Below are 19,892 nucleotides of genomic sequence, written 5' to 3' on the forward strand. Positions count from 1 at the left end.
GCATGCCATCCCCGTTCCTTCGCCCCAAAAGAACCGTTTGCACTACGTGAAGCCTCCTCTTTTTAATGCAAAAATTGTTTATATTGATTCGCAGCTCAGAAGATTTGTGTCAGTTTGTCTTCATGTGAAAAGGTTATAAGCTTATCGCCTATTTCTTAATCTGAAATGATTGCACTCACTTGATTGCAGTCGCCATTGATGCACATACATACTCACATACTTATGCAAATATATATAAAAAATGTTGTGTATTCGTTTACCCCGTGAGGGTGAAAAATTCAACGGGAATTTTGAGCCACTTCAAATTTGTATATTTTATTATACAAAAAATTTAGTGGGTTATAAAACTGCGCTGGACTACCACTCGAAAGTGCACAGATTCGAATTTGGAGATGATAGAAAAAGTTGTTTCTAATAGCAACCGTCCCACTCAAGCAATGATAAACGTCCGAGTGTATCTCTTCCGTACAAAGCTCCTCATAGAAGCCAGTTGTCGTTCGGAGTCATCTTTAAACTGTAGGACCCTCCAAAAATAGCAGAAGGAGTCTTGCTAAAATCAAACAAATTATACGTAAAAAATTAGGATATAATATATAATATCGGCACATCTATAGGTAAAATCCGCCAAACTGTCGCTGTCGATTCATGAATGCCTAATTATTCAGAGCGTCGCGATAGCGATGTTGAAGTTTGTTCAGCAACATCTTGCGCTACATAAAATTGTACATTTATCTACATGACAAATATCAATGATAATATAAAAAAAGTAGCCGTCTAGGAATTCTTCACTACGTCAGGCGTTACTTTTGAAGGAGCCTTTATATCTATATATACACATATTCAGCCGTTTTTAGCGTTGTGATGAACTTTACGGAGAATGGCTCAACCGATTTTAACCAAACTTTGCCACATTGAAGAGACACATGTGGAGAAGGTTTGTGTTTTGAAATTTTTCGTCGATCGAGACAAACTTTTGCTTAAAATGTAGGTGACAAAATTGTCTTTCAGAAAACCTATCTAATGTCGATAAAAAAATTTTTTTCTTCCAGAAAAAAGTTAATAAACTTTGATAATTTAGTAAAAAACGTCAAAAATGCCTTGTTTTTAACTTTCAACAGCTGTTTTGCGAACTATATATTGCCATGTAGGTTATATGCGTGGGCCTTTCGAAATTTATGTACTTCAAAGAAATGGCGCGCACTGTTTTTGAAATTGCAGGTAATAACTGCACTATTGCCACAAAAACAGGTTTTTTGGGAATATCTCGGAATCCGTTCTTTGAAAAAAAAAAAAAATCATTTTTGGTTTCAGCGACCTCAAATTAGTCTAAAAAACGACTTTTGGTCGAGGACCATTTTTGGTGTAATCTAGTGTAATCAGTGATGCCATTTGTAAAAAAGAGCGAAATTTCAATAATAGCTTTACATTTTTCCAAGCGGCACAAGAAATTCTATGAGCAAAGGCAGTGTACCTATTTTAATGACCATATGTGTACAATATACCCTATCGGACGATTTATAATATTTACCAATTGCCCGATCATATCATCGGCCAATCATATTTGGCACTTGTGAATTAGAAATGCACAGGTCCATATCAAGATTTCCATCACTCAAAATCATTTTTTGTTATTTATTTAGTATTAAAGTTATTCAAAAACAAAATTGGATGATTAATTTTGTGCCTCCTCGTATGTATGTGGCTATATATAATATGTGTATATGTATGCATTTACTTATTTATGCTATTTTCTTGTTTTGCTCTCCGTGTTGTCAAACTCCAAAAATATGTGCCAAGTTCTTTCCATTGCATGCCGGATGTGTCACGGGAATGCGTATATTTTTGCTTGTAGATTTATTTGTAGCTCTATCAGTCAGTGCTTAGGTATTCTAGAAAATTTATGAATCCAGTTATGATCATTTCACAATACTCAGAGAGACCAGAAAATACATACTTACTTAGCATTTTACTTTATCACTACTTTCACGGGCTTATCAGTGTGTCTTATTGCCATATGCGTATAAATTATATGGTTCCAATCACCCCAAGTGATGTCTTCGAAGTTACGATTCAAGTTTCTATTAGTGTGTAAAAAATATAGCACGCATGTAATATAATCTAAGTACTCGTAATGGGTGCTTACGGTAGTTGATGGCATGCATATATGTGGCTATAACTTTCCGAGACCATTAGTTTTCTTTTGGCTCTCTTTCAGATAAGACACGAAGGACTACAACTTAACTCAAGAAATGAAGAGACATGAAGTTATCGTTACTACATGTATGGTATACCGATTTAGAAATCTCTAAATCTTAAATCTTTCATTCGTCCATAAGTTTTGCCGTGAATTGAAAATCTGTTGCCAAATGCAAAAAACATGGGGAACCTTCTGACACCGTCCGATCTGCAGAATTTATTCAACACGATCATTGACGAGGACCTCTCAAAATCAGCTAGGGCCACTGCGAGTGAGCTCAATGTTTCTGAGGGGCTTATCCGTCGAGTTGTCCATGAAGATGTCCGGTATAAATTCTAAGTTTTGCGCAGAAGACAGTTTTTGTCAGAGCAAAGACGAGAACAGCGTGTTATCCGATCAAAACGTTTTCTAAACAAAATTAAACACCCGGAAGCACTTGAGATGTCATGGGTTTTTACTGATGGAAAGCGCAAAAGGCAAACAATGGCTATGGGTCTATCTTACAAAGGTGCCAACCTGCAGAGGTACTAGTTGTCATGCACACGAAATTTCCAACCATTGTTATGGTTTTAGGTGCTGTGAGAAACAAAGAATATGCCGTTGTCAACACACTTCTTCTTCTATAGAGGTTCCAGAGACAGTAGTGAAAGCCTCGATTGATAGTGTACGCAGAGAAAGTCCATAAATCTTTCAACAAGGCTCTGCTCCCTAACACAAAGCATTGGTGACACAAGGTTCTATGGGGTGTCAGTCCAATAAGCATCCTCTTAACACCATTTCTTCTCTGAAGGTTGCAGACCGTTATGATCAATATGAATAAGGAGCATTTGATTCGGGCATGCACTCGGTTCCGGACCGGGATTGAGGAGGTTATTGATTGATTTTATGGATACATAATAGGTTAATATTTTGTAAAAAATTCGTGAGGTTCGGCTAAGTAATGGTGGTAATCGGTTTGTACGACCGACTCACTTAGACCTTACAGGTTCGCTGTGATACCATTGTGCGACACAGAAACCTCATTTATTTTCCTTCCTGGAACCATTTTCCGGCTTTTATGCAGCGCAGAATTGGCCAGGCTGTTAAGAGAGACGGTAAGAGAGTTTTGAAAAGCATTTATCTAGACAATCTGCTCTGATTTTAGCTAAGGCTGTACAATTGCAAAGGAAGTGCTCAACTGCTTCCTCCTCTTCCTCATCTCTACAGTTAACTACAATACTTATGGGAGAAAACTTCTAGTCTCGAGGAATGCTTGCCATATAGCCAATGACTGGTTAGAAAGCCACGACCTTCGAGAAATCCGTTTGTCTCTTTCTTTGTGTTTATTTGCGGCCACATTAGCCTCGCTCTTTTGCATGTGCCTTCATTCGTGTGGTTTCATTAAATAAAAGCAAATTAGTTTTATTCTCAAGTTGCCCTCGAATACCGTACGCATCCTGTATATACACAAAATTTACACTTTTCTTACCCAGTACCGCATAAAATTCTATCGTGTGGATACCACCAACCACTTTTCAGTCGCTTAGCGCAATTTTGCCGAGGCAAAGTGTCAATATCCCTTGTTATGAATACTTCACCTGTGAGAGATGTAAGTTCGTCCCCTGCCGTACCTTCTGCTCCGTGTACAAACATCAACTGATACATCGTGTTCTTACTGGATATAACAAAATCCTTATAGATTTCATATGGACTTTCTCCAGTGCTTATACCCAATTGTATCCATAATTCGGTATTTTTATTTGGTAGCATCATTTTGTGTATAGCTTCAAGACCAATAAAGAAGTTACCATTTAAATTGCCGAAACCATTCCTGTACTTATCCCGTCCTAGATCGAATGATAACGTTTCATCGATACGACGTTGTATGACAAGCCAAGCTTTACCTTTATTTGGATCAGGTAAACAATAGGCCGGCATAGTTAGGTTGCGTTCAGTTATTTCTAAACCGTAAACACCACCGTTTTTTTCCACTGTATTGGAATTGATTGCTTCATCGCAGGAAGCTGAACGCTTACCTAACGGCTTTGAGTTGACTTTTACTACTTCGGCAGTAGCGTTTGGCAAAAAGGCTTGGTATGAAAAGTCATCTGGATTTTCTGTCTTTGATGAACATTTTGGAAACTGTGTTGGATAATTTTTAAGCTCCGTCAATATCTCATTCGATTGGTTAAAGGAATGTTTTATTTCGTTGTGTGCTTGTTCGAAACTGGCAGTCGTTTGTTTCAATTGCTCAGCAAATTCTTTTATTTGTGTCTCAAGTTTTTCGTACTGTGTGTTTTCATTGCTGTTATCGTTCTGTTGAGCATTCCGAAGTTGCTGGTTGTCTTGTATTTGGTTCAGTAACTTCGTCTCGAACAGTTGTATTTCTTTAGTAAACCAATCCCGTTGTGACTTCATTGCGTGTTCGATTGTTTCTAGGTCAAACCCTTCCTGTCTTATTTTATGAGTTTCCAGTTCATCGCTAATAAATTTTTGCATTCTCATCCACGTTTCCTGATTTTGTCTCCTGAGATCGCGTTCAATTGTAACGACAATGTTTCGAGTATTCCGATTGTCCTCAAGTAGGGTGTTGAGACTAAGAACAAATGAAATAATTTGAAGGCAAATTTTGTTTTACTAATCATAATATAACTTTACTGAAATCATGGTTCTATTTGTTAAGGAAAGTATGAGTGACGCAACGTTTTGTAAAGAATTTGGAAAATTATGAAACGTTCCCGTAACTGCTTCTATCACCTTCGTTGGATTTCCGCGATAAGACTGTCTTTAATACTGGTGACTTCAAGGAGTAAGTTTTCCAATAATCTCTCGCTTCCAAAGAGTAATGTGAAGGACTGAAAATAAAAATATAAATTACTAAAAATGTATGATAACGGCGACATTTGTCTCTTATATCTTACATCGCCTTCTTCGATCGCTGAGATTCCAATATCAGTCAATATAAGTGCGGAAATTAATATATGCACGAAATAAACGGATCTCAAAGTCATGTTAACTGAAAAGCTTTGTAGTCCAAGTTAAATTTGTCTCCGCAAACATCTATTGATAACTGCTTCTATATAAAGGGATGAAGATTTGTATCAAGACATAACAGAGAAGGTGATTAATAAAATATGTATATAGTGTCTTAAAAGTATATTTTTGTCACTACCAAGCTACAATAGGAAGATTTATGAAATCAGTGTTACTTCGACAGAAGAGTATGCTTGCCCTAAAAAAATATTATATTATATAATTGGCTGATAATTTCGTACATTTTCATTACACGCCTGCAATTCTTCGTACTTTTATTAAGCATCTAAAATGTGTACATTAGACCGTATCGGAACAAAAGTTTGCAGTACACCCCTGAGCCTCAGTATTTTTCCAAGGTAATCGAACATGTTTCTTTTTTTCGGATTTTAAGTTGTACTCTATACCCTCGACATTTACAGTCGGATCTTAAAGTATGATATAAAGAAGACAATTTTTTCCAAAGTTCATTGGCTTCGGGTATTCTAGCATTCTAGTAGATAGGCAAGTAGGTGAAATGGTTCAAGTGCCAGTCTGGCACTCCCCAAGTAGCACTGAAGCGCCGTTTTGATACCATTATGAGATTTCCGATAGGCAGATATCTACAGCCAGCCAGCGCTGTTGATACAATGGAGAAGATTGATGGGATTTAGGTTGGCGCACTGTCCCAGGCTGTCGAAGAAAGGAGCAACCAGTGACCTTAATCGACTTTCTGCCAAACCCGGACATTTCCAGAGAAAGTACTCGACGGTCTCTTTCTCTAAAAGGTCGCCACAGCTTCTGCAATGGGGGTTAAATGCTAACCATAGCTTTTCCGCTTGTGTGCCGATCGTCCAGTGACCGGTAAATACAGCTACGAGTTTGGAAATGGAATGGCAAGGAGTCCAAAGGACTTTCTGAGTCGTATCGTATTGGGGCCAAATTGTTTTCGAAATGGCACATGAAGAAATCAAGCTCAATCTGTTCTCCGCTTTTCTGAGAAATAAATTGTGTAGTTCACCTTCAACAACTGTCAGGGGGATACCGATGACCGGGTAGGAGGTCTCTGAGGCCAATTCAGTCCCCTTCCTCGAAAGCTCATCAGCAATTTCAATTCGCTCTATGTTCCCATGTCCTGGAACCCAGATCAGAGAAATATTACCAGCACACCCAAGAGATGTGATCTCCTCCTTACAGTAGTTTACTAATTTCGTTCTACACTTTGGCGTCGTTAGAGCCTTAATCGCGGCTTGACTCTCGGAGAAAAAGTGTTAATATCTCCTTCGCTCCCGCATTTTCTAAGCATAGTCCATGCCTGCAGGATCGCAAAGACTTCTGCTTGAAAAACACTAGGAGTATTCGGCAGTTTAAAGGAGATAGATAAATTGGCTGATTTAAATAAAACCCCTGCTCCGACTCCCGATTCCATCTTGGAACCATCAGTGAAGGCAGAGGTGCAAGCTTCGGTGCATACTTCACAGGTTTATTTCTGTGGTCAGTCCTCATTTACTTTCAATGGAAAGTCTGTATTCTAATACTTAAGTTGGTTAAAGCTCGCGAACAATAAATAAACTTTTGCTTAGTAAGTTTTTGGATTCGAAGGCAATTTAGATTTTTATTTTGCATGCACTTAGGGATGGCCTTTTTACATTTTTCGTCATATCTTCGACATTTATGATCGGATCTTGGAGGATGTTAGATCTCTATTTTCTTTTCTCTCTATGGAATTTGTTTTTCCCGTAAATGAATGTTTGAAATTAGTCTTAGTTTGAAGTCGGTACGTTCCCAAATATATATCGTGGATTCGTCAGTTGCCTGAAGTCGTTCAACTTTTGCTTCAACGCTTTTGCTACCCCGAGGATATTTTGCTTGCGATGATAATGGACTCAGATCCGCTAGAGCATTTAGATGGCTGTGCAAAGATTGTAGCAGCACGCAGAAAACAATGGGATCCATTCGTCAAATGTTGGCATTACTATCAGTTCTTCAGTTAAGACTAACGGGAAGACCTACCTTTGCAAAATAAATTATCAAATTGCCAAGTTGGCATAAGGAAAACCTTCAGTTGATGAGTTTCTTTGCTAAACTTAATTATTTTCACATCATCACGTTGTCATTCTCGAAACGCCGAGTGTTTTGTTCATGCAGTTCGTGAGTCTGCGTGGTGGTAACCGGCAGTGCATGGACCACATTTTATTTAAGCGCGAGCACCGATAGAAGTACAGCCAATCGCACTAAAAATTGATCGATTAGAACTTTAATTAAAAAAAATTTTTATTTGATTTTTTTTTATTGTTTTTTTTTTTAATTTTTAAAAGTTGCGAGGATCTCTAAGGCAAGTACTGGAACGGGATACTTGGGGTCAAAGATCTTTTGTAACAAACAAAAATTTTGTGATCGAGGCAAAAACATCAATCCCTCATTCTCTACTATAAATGCCGCAGACATGACGAAAAATGTAACAAAGGCGACCCCAACGTTCGACAAAAATTTTTTGTTTTTTATCAATACCAAATATGTTAGACTGAGGGTGTATTAATTGGTGAGAACTGGCAAGCCCAATTTATTTTCCAACTCTAGTATGTCTGTATTCTATGTTGTTTTTGGGTTTGAAAATGATATCGGAAAGCCAGAAGACTCCAAAGCAAACTGTTTGTAATTCTTGACAAGTTTATGTAATCATTTATTGGTATACTGGCTAATATAAACAGACATTTACTCTAAAGCCTGTAAGCCGTCCAACTGAAGCTAATAAATAAATCATACACGAACTTCATCATGCGCCCAAGTTTCAATCGAAGCCTTACTCTATACTATTTTGATTTGACACTTAAAACGAATCTAGTTTCGAATATAGCTGCGCATTCTCTGAAGATATGCGCTAAGTAACCTTTTGGGAAAAAACTTTATTTCTTCTTACTTTTCACTTATCCGTTTTTTGTTTATTTTTGTTTTTAATTTATCTTTCATTTTTTTCTAGTTCGATTTGTGAGTTTTTTATAAAAAAAATTTTTTTGTAAATAATTTTAATTTTTTTATTTTGGTTTGTGAGTTCTTTATAAATTTTTTTTAATGAAAAATGTTTTTAATAAAAAAAATTTTTTTAATCTCGTTTTTTGAGTTTTTTATCAAAAATTTTTAATAAAAAAAATTTTTTTTTGATATTATTCTTTGTTAATGTTGCTTATCCGTTGTTTTTTTTTTAATTTATCTTTAACTCTATTTTCTTTTCTCCTCGTAAATATTTTTTTATAAGTGTTCTAATAGTTTATTAATGTTTTGTATTTAAAATTTTTCTTTCTTAATTTTTTTTTTTAATTTTTGGTTTTAGTTCTGTTTTTAGTTTATTTTTTTAAGTTAATTTTTTTATCATTTATTTTTAATTCTTGATTTTAGTTCATTTTTGTTTTAATTTTTTTACTAATTTTTTCTTAGAGCTTGAATAATTGAAATAGTTATGGCAAGCTTACAAGAGTGTTAACTGTAAATTGTTTGCCAGCTAAGCTGTGGATTTCATACTTAAATTATAAATCACTTGCACACTGGAAAACAGTTTACTTTCACATACCGACCTTGCCACGCAATCTACTGATGCCTCAAAATTCGCTGTAACATTCGAGAAGTTTATTTAGAACTTTTAAATTTACACTTTTTCGTTACTCATTTCCAATCAATTTTAAATTCAATGTTTTAAACGATAATTGATTGCGCTCGACCGTTCAAATCAATTTATTTTATAAAACTGTGCTATTATTGAGCTGAAATAATTGATTTGGCAGTAAATATGCGAAAATATTCTGAAAATAATCCGTTCCTTCGCCCCAAAAGAACCGTTTGCACTACGTGAAGCCTCCTCTTTTTAATGCAAAACTTGTTTGTATTGATTCGCAGCTCAGAAGATTTGTGTCAGTTTGTCTTCATGTGAAAAGGTTATAAGGTTATCGCCTATTTCTTAATCTGAAATGATTGCACTCACTTGATTGCAGTCGCCATTGATGCACATACATACATATTCACACATACTTATGCAAATAAATATAAAATATGAGGTGCATTCGTTTACCCCGTCAGGGGAAAATCAAAAATCAACGGGAATTTTGATCCGCTTCAAATTTACATTTTATTATACTACAGTTTAGTGGGTTATAAAACTGCGCGTGACTACCATTCGGAAGTGCACAGATTCGAATTTGGATAGAAAAAGTTGTTTCTAATAGCAACCGACCCACGCAAGCAATGATAAACGTCCGAGTGTATCTCTTCTGTACAAAGCTCCTCATAGAAACCAGTTGTCGTTCGGAGTCGGCTCTAAACTGTAGGACCCCCCATAAATAGCAGAAGGAGTCGTGCTAAAATCAAACAGATTATATGTAAAAAATGATATCATTTAAATGTCCACCATGACTACGTGTACAGGTAACATCCGCCTAATTGTCGCCGTCGATTTATGAGAATGTTGCCTTATTGTTGAGAACGTCGAAATTTCGATGTTGAAGTTTGTTCAGCAACATTTTGCGCTGCAGCAACAATATTCTCAGCACAACGTCCTGTTTGTGGTCTGCCAGTCTAACTGCCTTTTTCCATTCTGAAAATAAACAGTTTCTTTGAATTTTTTTCACCAACCTCTGAATTGTCCAATTATTCGGTCGATTATTTCCACCAAAATTCACGAATTTTTGCGAAATGTTGTTCTTAAAGATCGACCATTTTCATACTAATTTTCAATCATTTTAACGCGTTGTTCTATCGTATAAAACTGTACATTTGTCTACTTGACAACTATCAAAGATAGCATAAAAAAAGTTACCGTCTACGAATTATTCACTACGTCAGGCGTCACTTTTAAAGGAGCCTTTATACATACCCTAATATCGTAAAAATGACGTTCTCATATGAGAAGAATTTCACAAAATTTTTATTTTGAATTTTAGTGCGGTCCGAGCTCAGACCGATGCATACCGTACCGAATACCGAAAAAACCGGCCTTTTCTCGAAAACACATTTTCCAAATCGACTGGACTCGTAACTCAAACCAATGTGGGCGAATCCACCTGAAATTTGATATAAATATTGCTTGTTTTTATAAACAATTTTTGTTTGTGTTTTTGTTTTTTTGTTTGCTTTTGTTTATTGTTTTGTTGTTAATTTGGTTTAAAAAAAAACACGCCCTGGTTTCAAAAATCGGGGTGATCTATTCTATGTCCTTCAGCATAGCGGTACAAGTCTTTTGGATGACCTCTACGTACTCAAACCGTTTTCCTTTCATGACCAAATGCAATTTTCCGAAAGAAGTCACAGGGAGCCATGTCAGGCGACTACGGTGAGTGAATGATGGTGAAAATTCGATTTCTGGTCAAAAAATCAGTTACAAGAGTGGATCGATGAGATGGTGCATTAAGATGCAATAAGCGCCAGCTTCCTGTTTCGCGATATTCAGGGCGAGTTCGACGAGTGCGATGCAACAAACACTTCAAAACGCCAAGACAGAAAATTACATTCACGGTTTGGCCCGTTTCTTTGGAATCGTAAAAACAAATGAGTATCGACTCTATTTTTGACTTCTTCAAACACGATTTTTTGGATGGTGGCTCATCTGGGTGGCCTTCCATTCGCCATTTTGACGCTTAGTTTCAGGTTCATGTTGTAAGCACCACCTTTCACACCAGTTACAATCTTGTAAAGGAAGTTTTTGTCCTTTCTCGCCTCTTTAATGAGGCCTTTCGAATGTTCAATTCTGAGCAATTTTTGGTCCTCAGTTAACTTGTGCGGAATGAAACGTGCACAGACCTTTCGTAATCCCAAATGGTCAGTTAAAATGCCATAAAATTATGTTTTGGAGATGTTCAACTCCGATTTCATGAATTTTAACGATGATTTCGGTTCATTTTCGATAAACTTACGAAAAATTTCAATGGAGTTCTCGGTGATTGCTGATTTTGGGCGGCCCGTATGTTCATTGCCATTAATGTCTTCACAACCGTCTCTGGAACGTGAAAACCACTCATAAACTCTGGCACGAGATAGACGATCATCGCCATAAACTTTTTTCATCAATTCAAATGTTTCGGTAAACGTTTTACCGATTTGAAAATAAAATTTGGTATCAGCTTTTTGTTCCAAACTCATTTTTGTACCGATGACACAAACATCCTGACACTTAACACGCAATAACTTCGCTTCTACTGAACCGAATGTCACCAAGCTTTCACTGGAAGTCAGCTAGAGATGTAACTTCCAACTAGGCTTACCACATCCCAAAAGCCAGCCAGCCAGCTTGACACTCACCTAAAATGAGCTTGATTTGTTGCAAGAACATCATAACTGAAAGAGTTAGGAAAATTCAGAAAAACTACCTAAATTTACTGCTCTCGAATTTACTTTGCCTCTCTAGCAGCAGAAAAAACTGCTTTGGAAATATTGCAGCCGAGAAAGCAAAAGCTAAACTAAGAAATTTTTCTTCAGCCGCCCAGGTTTCCAAGTCGCTTGCTCTTCGATTGCAGCAGTCACGTTTCAATCCTGTTGTAGGTGTTGTTGCTGTTATTGTTAGTATAGTAAATAGCGCCGCTACTGCAATAAAAGTAGACATTGTTGCTACTGCGGTTGTTGTTGTAACTGTCATTTTTCAAAGAATTATGTGCTTTGCCAACCCGTTGGTTTTTCAGTAACTTGTTGCTGTTGCTCTTTGTCGCATTCTCATGTGTCACTTTTATTGATAAATTTTATTGTAATTGATCTATGACGGTAGCCGACACAAAAATAAATAAAAGGAGCCCCTTTTAGGTTTTATTGTTAGTGGTACAAAAATACTTTGAAGCCATGGTCAGCAAGTCAATTTTGAGTGTTCTTGGGGTCAAACGGATAACTCACATTAACACACTCGTATATATCGAAATGAAACCTTTTTTGTTTCAATTGGGAATACCTTGAATATGCCCAAGGATGCAGCCAGTTTCCACTTGCAACCTCCACACACAACCTCCAGAATCCGCTGTGCTCCGTTGAGGATGCGCAAATCCTTTAAAATATGAAGTATTGAAATTTCGAACTTGGGATTATAGAATAAATGAAGTGTAAGTGGTTGGCCATGGTTGCTCATTCCAGTGCTAATTTTTCATATTCCGGTTTTATTTCTAAACGCAATTAAGTCTTTCCGATCTCTGCTAAACCGTCTAGAAGTGTATCTGAAGCGCGTTTTTCGTAAAGCGCACAAAAAGAGCTAAATGAACTCTATTCTATCTCTTCTTCGTCTTTCCACCTTCACAGAAATGCAGAACTTCGCACCTAGCGGCTATAAGGCCAAAAGTTCAGTGCAATGTTGATATTTTTATGAAAAGCCATAAATTCGTTTTACGTTTGTTTTCTAAGTTCGCCAAGCGTTGGTCAAAGTGAGCGCAATACTTTGCTGGTATCGCGAATAGCCCGCCTGAAGTTAGTAGCTGTTTGTCTTATGAAAATCATTTAACCGTCTTGTGAAAACAGAAAGCTCACAAGCACCACTATAAGTGAACCCGATTCAAACAGTCTTGACAGTCCTTCATCTACTTCGTTAAGTAGTTTGCGAAGCAGCATTTCGTTTCCGGAAGCAGTACGAATTGACGCTGTGCTGTCGTAAAGAGTGTAAAGATCTTCGACATTTCTGAACACATTTCGTAGTAATCTTTACCGCCTTAGATGGGTTTCGATCGCTGTCTGATTGTTTACGAAGACAGTAAGTTTTGAAGAAACGATATCCAAGTTTGCCGCCATGTCAGCTACAAAATTTTGCAGTAGTGTGGAAGTTTGCATGTTTTTCTCAAAGAAAGTTGCTAGGAATCGACACCGGATACTGTGAAAAAAGGCCCTTTTTGAACCATCTGTAAATATTGGGCAGCTTGTGGATGCTTAAAATGATATGATATTCACTGTGTGAGAGAAGTGAACGTCGAAGTTCTGTTCAAAGTCGACGTCTGTTATGTTTTAGTCACAGTTTCTTTTTGTTTTTGGTTTTGTTACAATATATTTAATAAAAAGTAATAATAAAATAAATAATAAATGTGTAAGACTTAAATACTTATAAATTAGACTACTGAAAATCAATGTAAAATTAATTTGCCTCTCTGTTCTCCTTTCTTTTCAGGTAAGTTTACGAAAGCTTAAGAATACCACAAAGTACGTTTATGTGGATCACTGCTGAGAAATGATAGTCGTATGCCAAAGCTATTTGACAACGAAAAATATGTTCTTTCATAGCTCAGGTCAGTATAAATCAAATGTGAAAAGCGTTCCAGGATCGCACTTATCACTGAAGCAACCAAACTAAGTAGACAAACCCCAGCTACAGTCAGATGTTTGGGGTAAAGCCTTCTCTATTAAGGGTAGTATCACTCGCTCATTACAACCAAAGTCTTTAGTTGAAAAATGTTTCGTGTAACAATTAAGCCTTGAATCTTTATAAAAATTACGAAACTTGAAATCTATAGTTTATTGAAAGTAGTTCAAAGCAACGAATGCTTATCGTGAGGGTGTGTTTTTTAATGTTTCTGGCGTTTCCAATATACTCTTTCTCGACAGAAATGGATAATAATATCAAAAACATTAGTAATCTGATTTGATCTTGCATTTCGTTGGGTTTCTAAAGGCCAAACTATCGCTGAAGTCCCTGAAAGAAAAAGGACAAAGCAACCCAAATTGTGGGAGGAAAAGTTAAAGGCTACGTAAAGACAAAAGATAACTAGCCATTAGTATAACGTCAGGCCATGAACGCCACGCCCACCTTCCAAGCAATGGTAATTTTTAGAAAAAGTCATATCTCTGTTATAAATAAAGCAAAGTTACTTCGCTTTGTTACCAATAATGAAGCCAAGTTATAAAAGTGGGTGGGAAAAAATGTATCTTTATATGCACTTAATAAACCTCTTTTAGACGTAGTACAAGTAGTGCTCCTCCGCTCAATATCGGAAATCGCATTAAGACCTTGCCCACTTTTTATATACATATATAGACCCAATTGTCGTCCGTCCCTCTGTTATGAGAAGTCATAGCTCTAATTGTCTATGCGTTTGTTTGATTCCGAAAACAAACAGCCAGCTCCAGCTCCTGTGGAGCCCAGTAGTTGACGACCTGCTTCAGTTGCTGACAAACAACGGAATCCGCTTTCATGGATAAGCGGATGACGTTGTAATTATAGCGAGAGGTAACCTCGAGAGCATTCTTTGCGACATAATGCAAAGAGTTTTATACCTGACGAAAAGATGGTGTGTTGGGGTGCGTCTGGATATAAACCCGTCTAAAATAGCGATCCTTTCTTTAATCAGGAAAATAGTTTTATCAGGAATGAGAGAGATTAGTATGGATGGGATCGCTATGGGTTCGGTCAGCGAAGTTAAGTAACTTGGCCTTGTCCTGGATGCCAAGCTTAGCTGGAAGAGGCATGCTGACGGAACCTTGTCTACAGCAACAAAGCTTTCATAATTTGGTAACGTCTAGCAGGAAAATCGTGAAGCGGTAGCCCAAGAATCTTGAAATGGATCTACATATTGATAATAAGACCAAGAATAACAAATGAAGTGGTCGGCTGAGCATCGAGAGCCATTCTCTCGACAGTGCTGGCAGTGCTTACCATGCGTGTGCATCACGGGGGCGATGGGGAGCTGACCTACAACTGCGATGGAGGTGATGCTTGAGCTGACACCGCTTCATATAGTTATTCAGCAATCAGCCAGATGTACCGCGCTGAATATTACGAGGGAGGACTTTGGGAGAGGAAAAGTTATATCATCTAAAACATGGAAGTGCTAAACCTGCAGTTCCCACTTTCCCAGCTACCCAGAGCTGATATCACTAAGGTAATCAAATTCGATAAGAAGTGCAGAATTGAACCAGACGATAAGTTAAACTGCATTTGAAAGGAAACTCTAGGAGTGTACCATGCACTGGCACACAGAAGTTAGAAGGCATAGGCAAAGCTGAGCTCGAAGACCTCAGAAGGCGTAAGCGCTTGAATATACCGCCCCAGAACTAAGCGTTCTATGCCGATGGGTAGTTTTCCAAACATCTTACAAGCGGAGGTGTATGCCATCTGTCTATGTGCTGAGATTAACTCAGACAGAAACTTCCCCAATGAGCGAATTACCATTCTGAGCGACAGTCAGGCGGCACACAAGTCTCTATTGCCCTGTGAGATTAAGTCTTAATCTTAAGTCCTGTGAGATTAAGTCCTCACAATTGCATCCGGCTAATTTGGGTCAGAAGACACAGGGATGGAAGGAAATAGCGTATGCATTGGCGAGAAAGGCATCAGCCTCGTCTTTAATATGACCCGATCCCTTCAGTGCTGTGGGACAACACACCATCCAGGAGAAGCTTACGATTGAAGAGCTAGAGCTAAGAGAGGTTTGCTGGCACCAAACTATGGGGCTACGCCATGCGAAATCCTTACTGGGAGGGTACAACTGAAAGACTCATAAACTTCCGCAAGGATGAGCTGAGAATGCTCACTCACCTTGTCACAGGTCATTGCAGGCTGCGTAGTCTACTGACTCTTGCCATTTCTGCGATCAATCCCAAGAGACTCCGATGCACCTTTTCCTTGAATATAGCGCTATAGTGCGGAGAAGGTTGAGACATCTTGGCCAACTGCAGCTGGAAGAAAAGCACATACGCCCAATCCAACCCAGTTCTATCCTGAGTTTAATAAGGGAACTGGAAATGGAAGAGGCAGTGTGATGAGTAGAGGGCACAAAAGGCCATGAGGTCTAAGTGCAAAACTCGTAGAGAATGTGAAGAAAAATAAATAACCCACTTTGTTTAAAAATCACCGAAATGGCAACACTGGTTACGACACCAGTCATCTGAGTGATGTCTCAACTCTATTTTGTTCCTAATTTTGTGGCACTTTGTTGTTGTTTGTTGCACAATGAAGTTGGCATTTAAGCTGCCAATAGCTCACCAGCAGAGTATCCAAGATGTTTGTGCTACTTAGAACACTTTGACAATCTGTTTAAGCCATGCAGCTGATGTGCCGATAGAAAGAGAGAGAGAGAGAGAGAGAGAGGTAGAAAGAGATAGTGTGTAATTGGTAACGCTTTACAAATATGTACATATAGAGTTTATGTGGTTGACAGTGCTCCATAGCCCTCTGCGCATAACGGTGCTGACAGTTGCAATTGCAACATGCAACACAAATACCACAAATGCAATGCATTAAACACAAGCAGCAATCGAATTGAAAACAGTAAACAAAAATGTTGAGTTTGAAAAGAAAAATGTAAATGAAATGTATAGGAAAAATGTAAAAATTTAAAATAAAGCAAAAACCAAACACAAACTGGAACATTTCCACTGACAGCCGATATGCACGAGTCGCGTTTTTTCAGTATTTTTTTCGTTAGTGCTTTACATGATTTAGAAAAAAAAAAAATACCAAGAAATGCTTATTGAAATCTCCTATGGTATTTAAAGCTGTGCATGGTTTTCCTATTTTTGTACTTAATTTATTTATTTTTTAATTTTTTTCCCCAAAATTTTCATGTTGTGTGTCAGTTCGAGCGGGTTGTGTGTGCATTGAATTGGCAAGTGGCATTGGGAAATATCAGCACGTGAATGCAATGACTGTAAACGCAGATTGTGTCTATGTGTGTGTGTATATATATATATACTTGTACATACACACGTACATATGTATGTATTTATTAAACAAGCACAATTTTCGGCGAATTCTTGCCCCCGCAAAAGCTGCCTGAATACGACATAACAATGATATTGTTTGTCTATCTGCATTTTTCTGCAGCCGACAATCGTTGACTAAATCAGCAAAGTTTGGCGGGCGAGCTAGAATTTAAGTTCAATTCAATTCAAAAGTTGTAGGCAACCGCAAAGGCAGCCATGGCTTTATGGCTAAGTCAGCTGCTATTGCTGTAATAGTTCTGCAGCCACGATTTTGTCCCATGAATGTGTATGTGTGTGTGCGTGTGCGGCTGGCTAAAAGTCATATCTACACCTACATACATATTTGTATGTGCATCTATACAAGGTGGCGCAATATTAGTCACACTATCGGAAGGCTTCTACTTTTTGCATATGCTGTCGTACGTCAATCATATTTGACACTTGCGCTAAATCTTATCTTTGAAAATCGAAAAATGATTCTTAATATTAGATAATTTTTATAGACGCCACTCCAAAGTTTTTAAATCGTTAAGGTACTTGACCACCTTATAAGTTTCAAAAAATTAAATTTTTTTTTTTACATTTTTTCAATCCTTATACTTTTAAAAATCATCACCTGAAACTGTTTTTTTAAATTCGAATTCTAACAAAGTGAAATCAGTGAAAATGTGCAGGCGCATCCTGCACTCATTACTTGCTGACTCAGCTGAAAGAAAATAGCAAGTTTTAACTTTAAACGCGTTTTTCCAGAAATTACTTTTTTTTCGAATGGCGGACACTTTATCTCCGAAACTGCTTAGCCGATTTTAATGATTTTGGTCTTGTTTTATTTGTTAAGATGTTTTGTATGCCAATTTACCACATTTTGCAAAAAAAAAGTTAATAAAGTATTGCTTTTTAAGCATAACATTGTGAAAAACAGGGGTGTTTTCTTAACTTTTTTTCAAACATCCGCCATTTTTTTATTATTTTTTTTTTTGTCAGTTTGTGGTAAATTCTCACGCAAGGAACCTTCCTTTTGAAAATTTTGTTTCTCTCTTTTGTTTTAGAATTACCATTTCTAAGATTAACTGTCCGCCGCAAGACATGATTTTCTTCAGGCCTCGACTTTGGCGCCTCCTGGATATATGTTAAAAAAAGAAATTTTAATAAATCAGTTTTTTTTTGTATTATGTAAGCTCTAAATAAAAATTTAAAAAAAATTTATTTTAATATATTATACAGAACATGAAAAAAAAATTATTGAATATGTTGTACTTTTTAGCTTTCCAAGGTGGTCAAGTACCTTAAAGATCCCTAAAGAACATCAAGAAATATACGCATTTATATATTCAAAACCTTTCTACGATATTTAGAATTTATTTTTTTTTTCATTTAAAATAATGATTATTTTCGGTTCTTGCTTGTGCTTACTATTTTGCTCGCCTCTGAGTAAGCAATTCTCAGCATTTGCTTTCGTTACTTGCTTATTGTTTCATTCACTTGGTAAGTACCTGCACTTCTCAACTAATTTGCGAAATGCAGGTAATGCACACCAGCTTTCATTGGCCTCATGGAACGTTAGAACTCGTTAAATGAAACACTCAACTAAAGGGTTTTCCAATAACAGCTGTTACAGGTGAATGGATTGCGCTATCGAGAGATGATTAACGATTTTTTATTCCCAGAATTGGATGGTATCGATCTGTATAACGTTTATTTTCAACAAGACGGCGCTACGTGCCACACAAGCAACGAAACCACTGATCTTCTACGGGAAAAGTTTTCGGACTGAGTTATCTCTCGAAGAGGTGATCACAATTGGCCACCGAGATCTTGTGATTTAACACCTTGTGCCTTTTTTCATTGGGACCACGTGAAAGAGAAGGTCTACGCTCACAGCCCAAGGTCGATTCAAGACCTCAAAGATGGAATTCGTGAGGCTATCGAGGACATATGGCAACCACTCTGCAATTCGGTTATGAAAAATTTTATGAAAAGGATTTTGTGCTGTAAGCGTGGTCGTGGTGGTAATTTGCCTGAAGTTATTTTCCACTATTAACGGCATACCTTCCTCTTTATAATGAAATAAACATCCGATTATTTATATTAAAAACTAGCAAACCCGGCCCGCTTCGCTGGGCACACTAAAATAGAATAGATATGGTTTAGAACAGAAGACATATGGTTTTCATATTATTTATTTCTTTATTCTTTATTCAAGCGCTTTGGCATAAACAATATTTTTTGTTTTTCTGTTTGTTTTTGAGTAAATATAAAATATAAATTGAAAATCAGGAAAAAAGAAGATTGTTTTTAAATTTCAAATCAACGCGAATGAATAACTAAGAAACAATCGTCTTTTTTCCTGATCACCCATGAATTTTTCGTTTCAATTTATATGTTTTATTAAGCATGGGAGCTTTTTTAACCATTATCCATTTATATTTTCAAAAAAAAAAAACGAAACACGAACACGAAAACACGAACACATAATTTCATTTGAACATTCGGATTTCACATTAAATTCTCAAATCTCGTAAGAAATTATTCACTGTTCCAAAATCCACTCCAAAAAAATTCACAAAAAATTTTTACACTTTGCACTCACGTCTTCTCCTTATGGCATCCAAATCAGAAAGAAATATTGACACATTGTAACTCACACTGTAAATTTGACAGTTCAGTTCCGCCCCAAGCGTTAAAAAAGTAAACGACATTATGGCTGGTTCAAAAGAACGCTGTACGCGTTGCCAGTGTTCCGAATTACAACCAAACTTTACGAAACCCATTTTAAATACTTACTTAACAATGTGTGTAAGTTTGGTTTAATTCGGTGCAAAGACACGTCGGGTCCACGCATATATTTCGAGACCCTAGTCATCAATAGGTATGAAAATTACCCCGCATTAAAGCACTTATCAACTGCTTTCAGTTGATACCCATATTGTACATACACAACCAAAGGTTACCCGGGTCCACGTTTTGACCTATATCTCGAGACCCCAGTCTCGGAGCGGCATGAAAAATAATCTGTACTAAAGCATTCACCAACAGCTTCAATTTGATATCCATATTG

General features: G+C 37.1%; 1 protein-coding gene across 4 annotated transcripts; it reads right to left on the reverse strand.

Moving 5' to 3' along the window:
* Positions 1-1,594: 1,594 nt before the first annotated feature.
* Positions 1,595-9,034, reverse strand: LOC128860258 (fibrinogen-like protein 1). 4 transcript variants are annotated; one of them, XM_054097664.1, is made up of 6 exons: positions 8,761-9,034; positions 5,098-5,252; positions 4,934-5,031; positions 3,666-4,772; positions 1,959-2,078; positions 1,595-1,889 (listed from the first exon to the last, which is right to left on the reverse strand). In XM_054097664.1, exons 2-5 carry the CDS (start codon positions 5,185-5,187, stop codon positions 1,967-1,969), a joined length of 1,407 nt encoding a protein of 468 aa, XP_053953639.1. In that variant the 5' UTR covers positions 5,188-5,252; positions 8,761-9,034; the 3' UTR covers positions 1,595-1,889; positions 1,959-1,966. The 4 variants fall into 4 exon arrangements, with proteins under 4 accessions (XP_053953639.1, XP_053953641.1, XP_053953640.1 ...); XM_054097666.1 differs by having other exon boundaries at positions 1,955-2,078; XM_054097665.1 differs by having other exon boundaries at positions 8,757-9,034.
* Positions 9,035-19,892: the final 10,858 nt, after the last annotated feature.

This window comes from Anastrepha ludens, chromosome 4, assembly GCF_028408465.1.
Source record: "Anastrepha ludens isolate Willacy chromosome 4, idAnaLude1.1, whole genome shotgun sequence".
NCBI lineage: Eukaryota > Metazoa > Arthropoda > Insecta > Diptera > Tephritidae > Anastrepha > Anastrepha ludens.

Coding starts and splice junctions, on each gene's coding strand:
- LOC128860258 (XM_054097664.1), bottom strand. CDS start 5,187: ATGACTTTGAGATCCGTTTATTTCGTGCATATATTAATTTCCGCACTT. Junction 5,032..5,097: donor CAGCGATCGAAGAAGGCGAT/GTAAGATATAAG, acceptor TTTTATTTTCAG/TCCTTCACATTACTCTTTGG. Junction 4,773..4,933: donor ATCGCGGAAATCCAACGAAG/GTGATAGAAGCA, acceptor ATTTGTTCTTAG/TCTCAACACCCTACTTGAGG.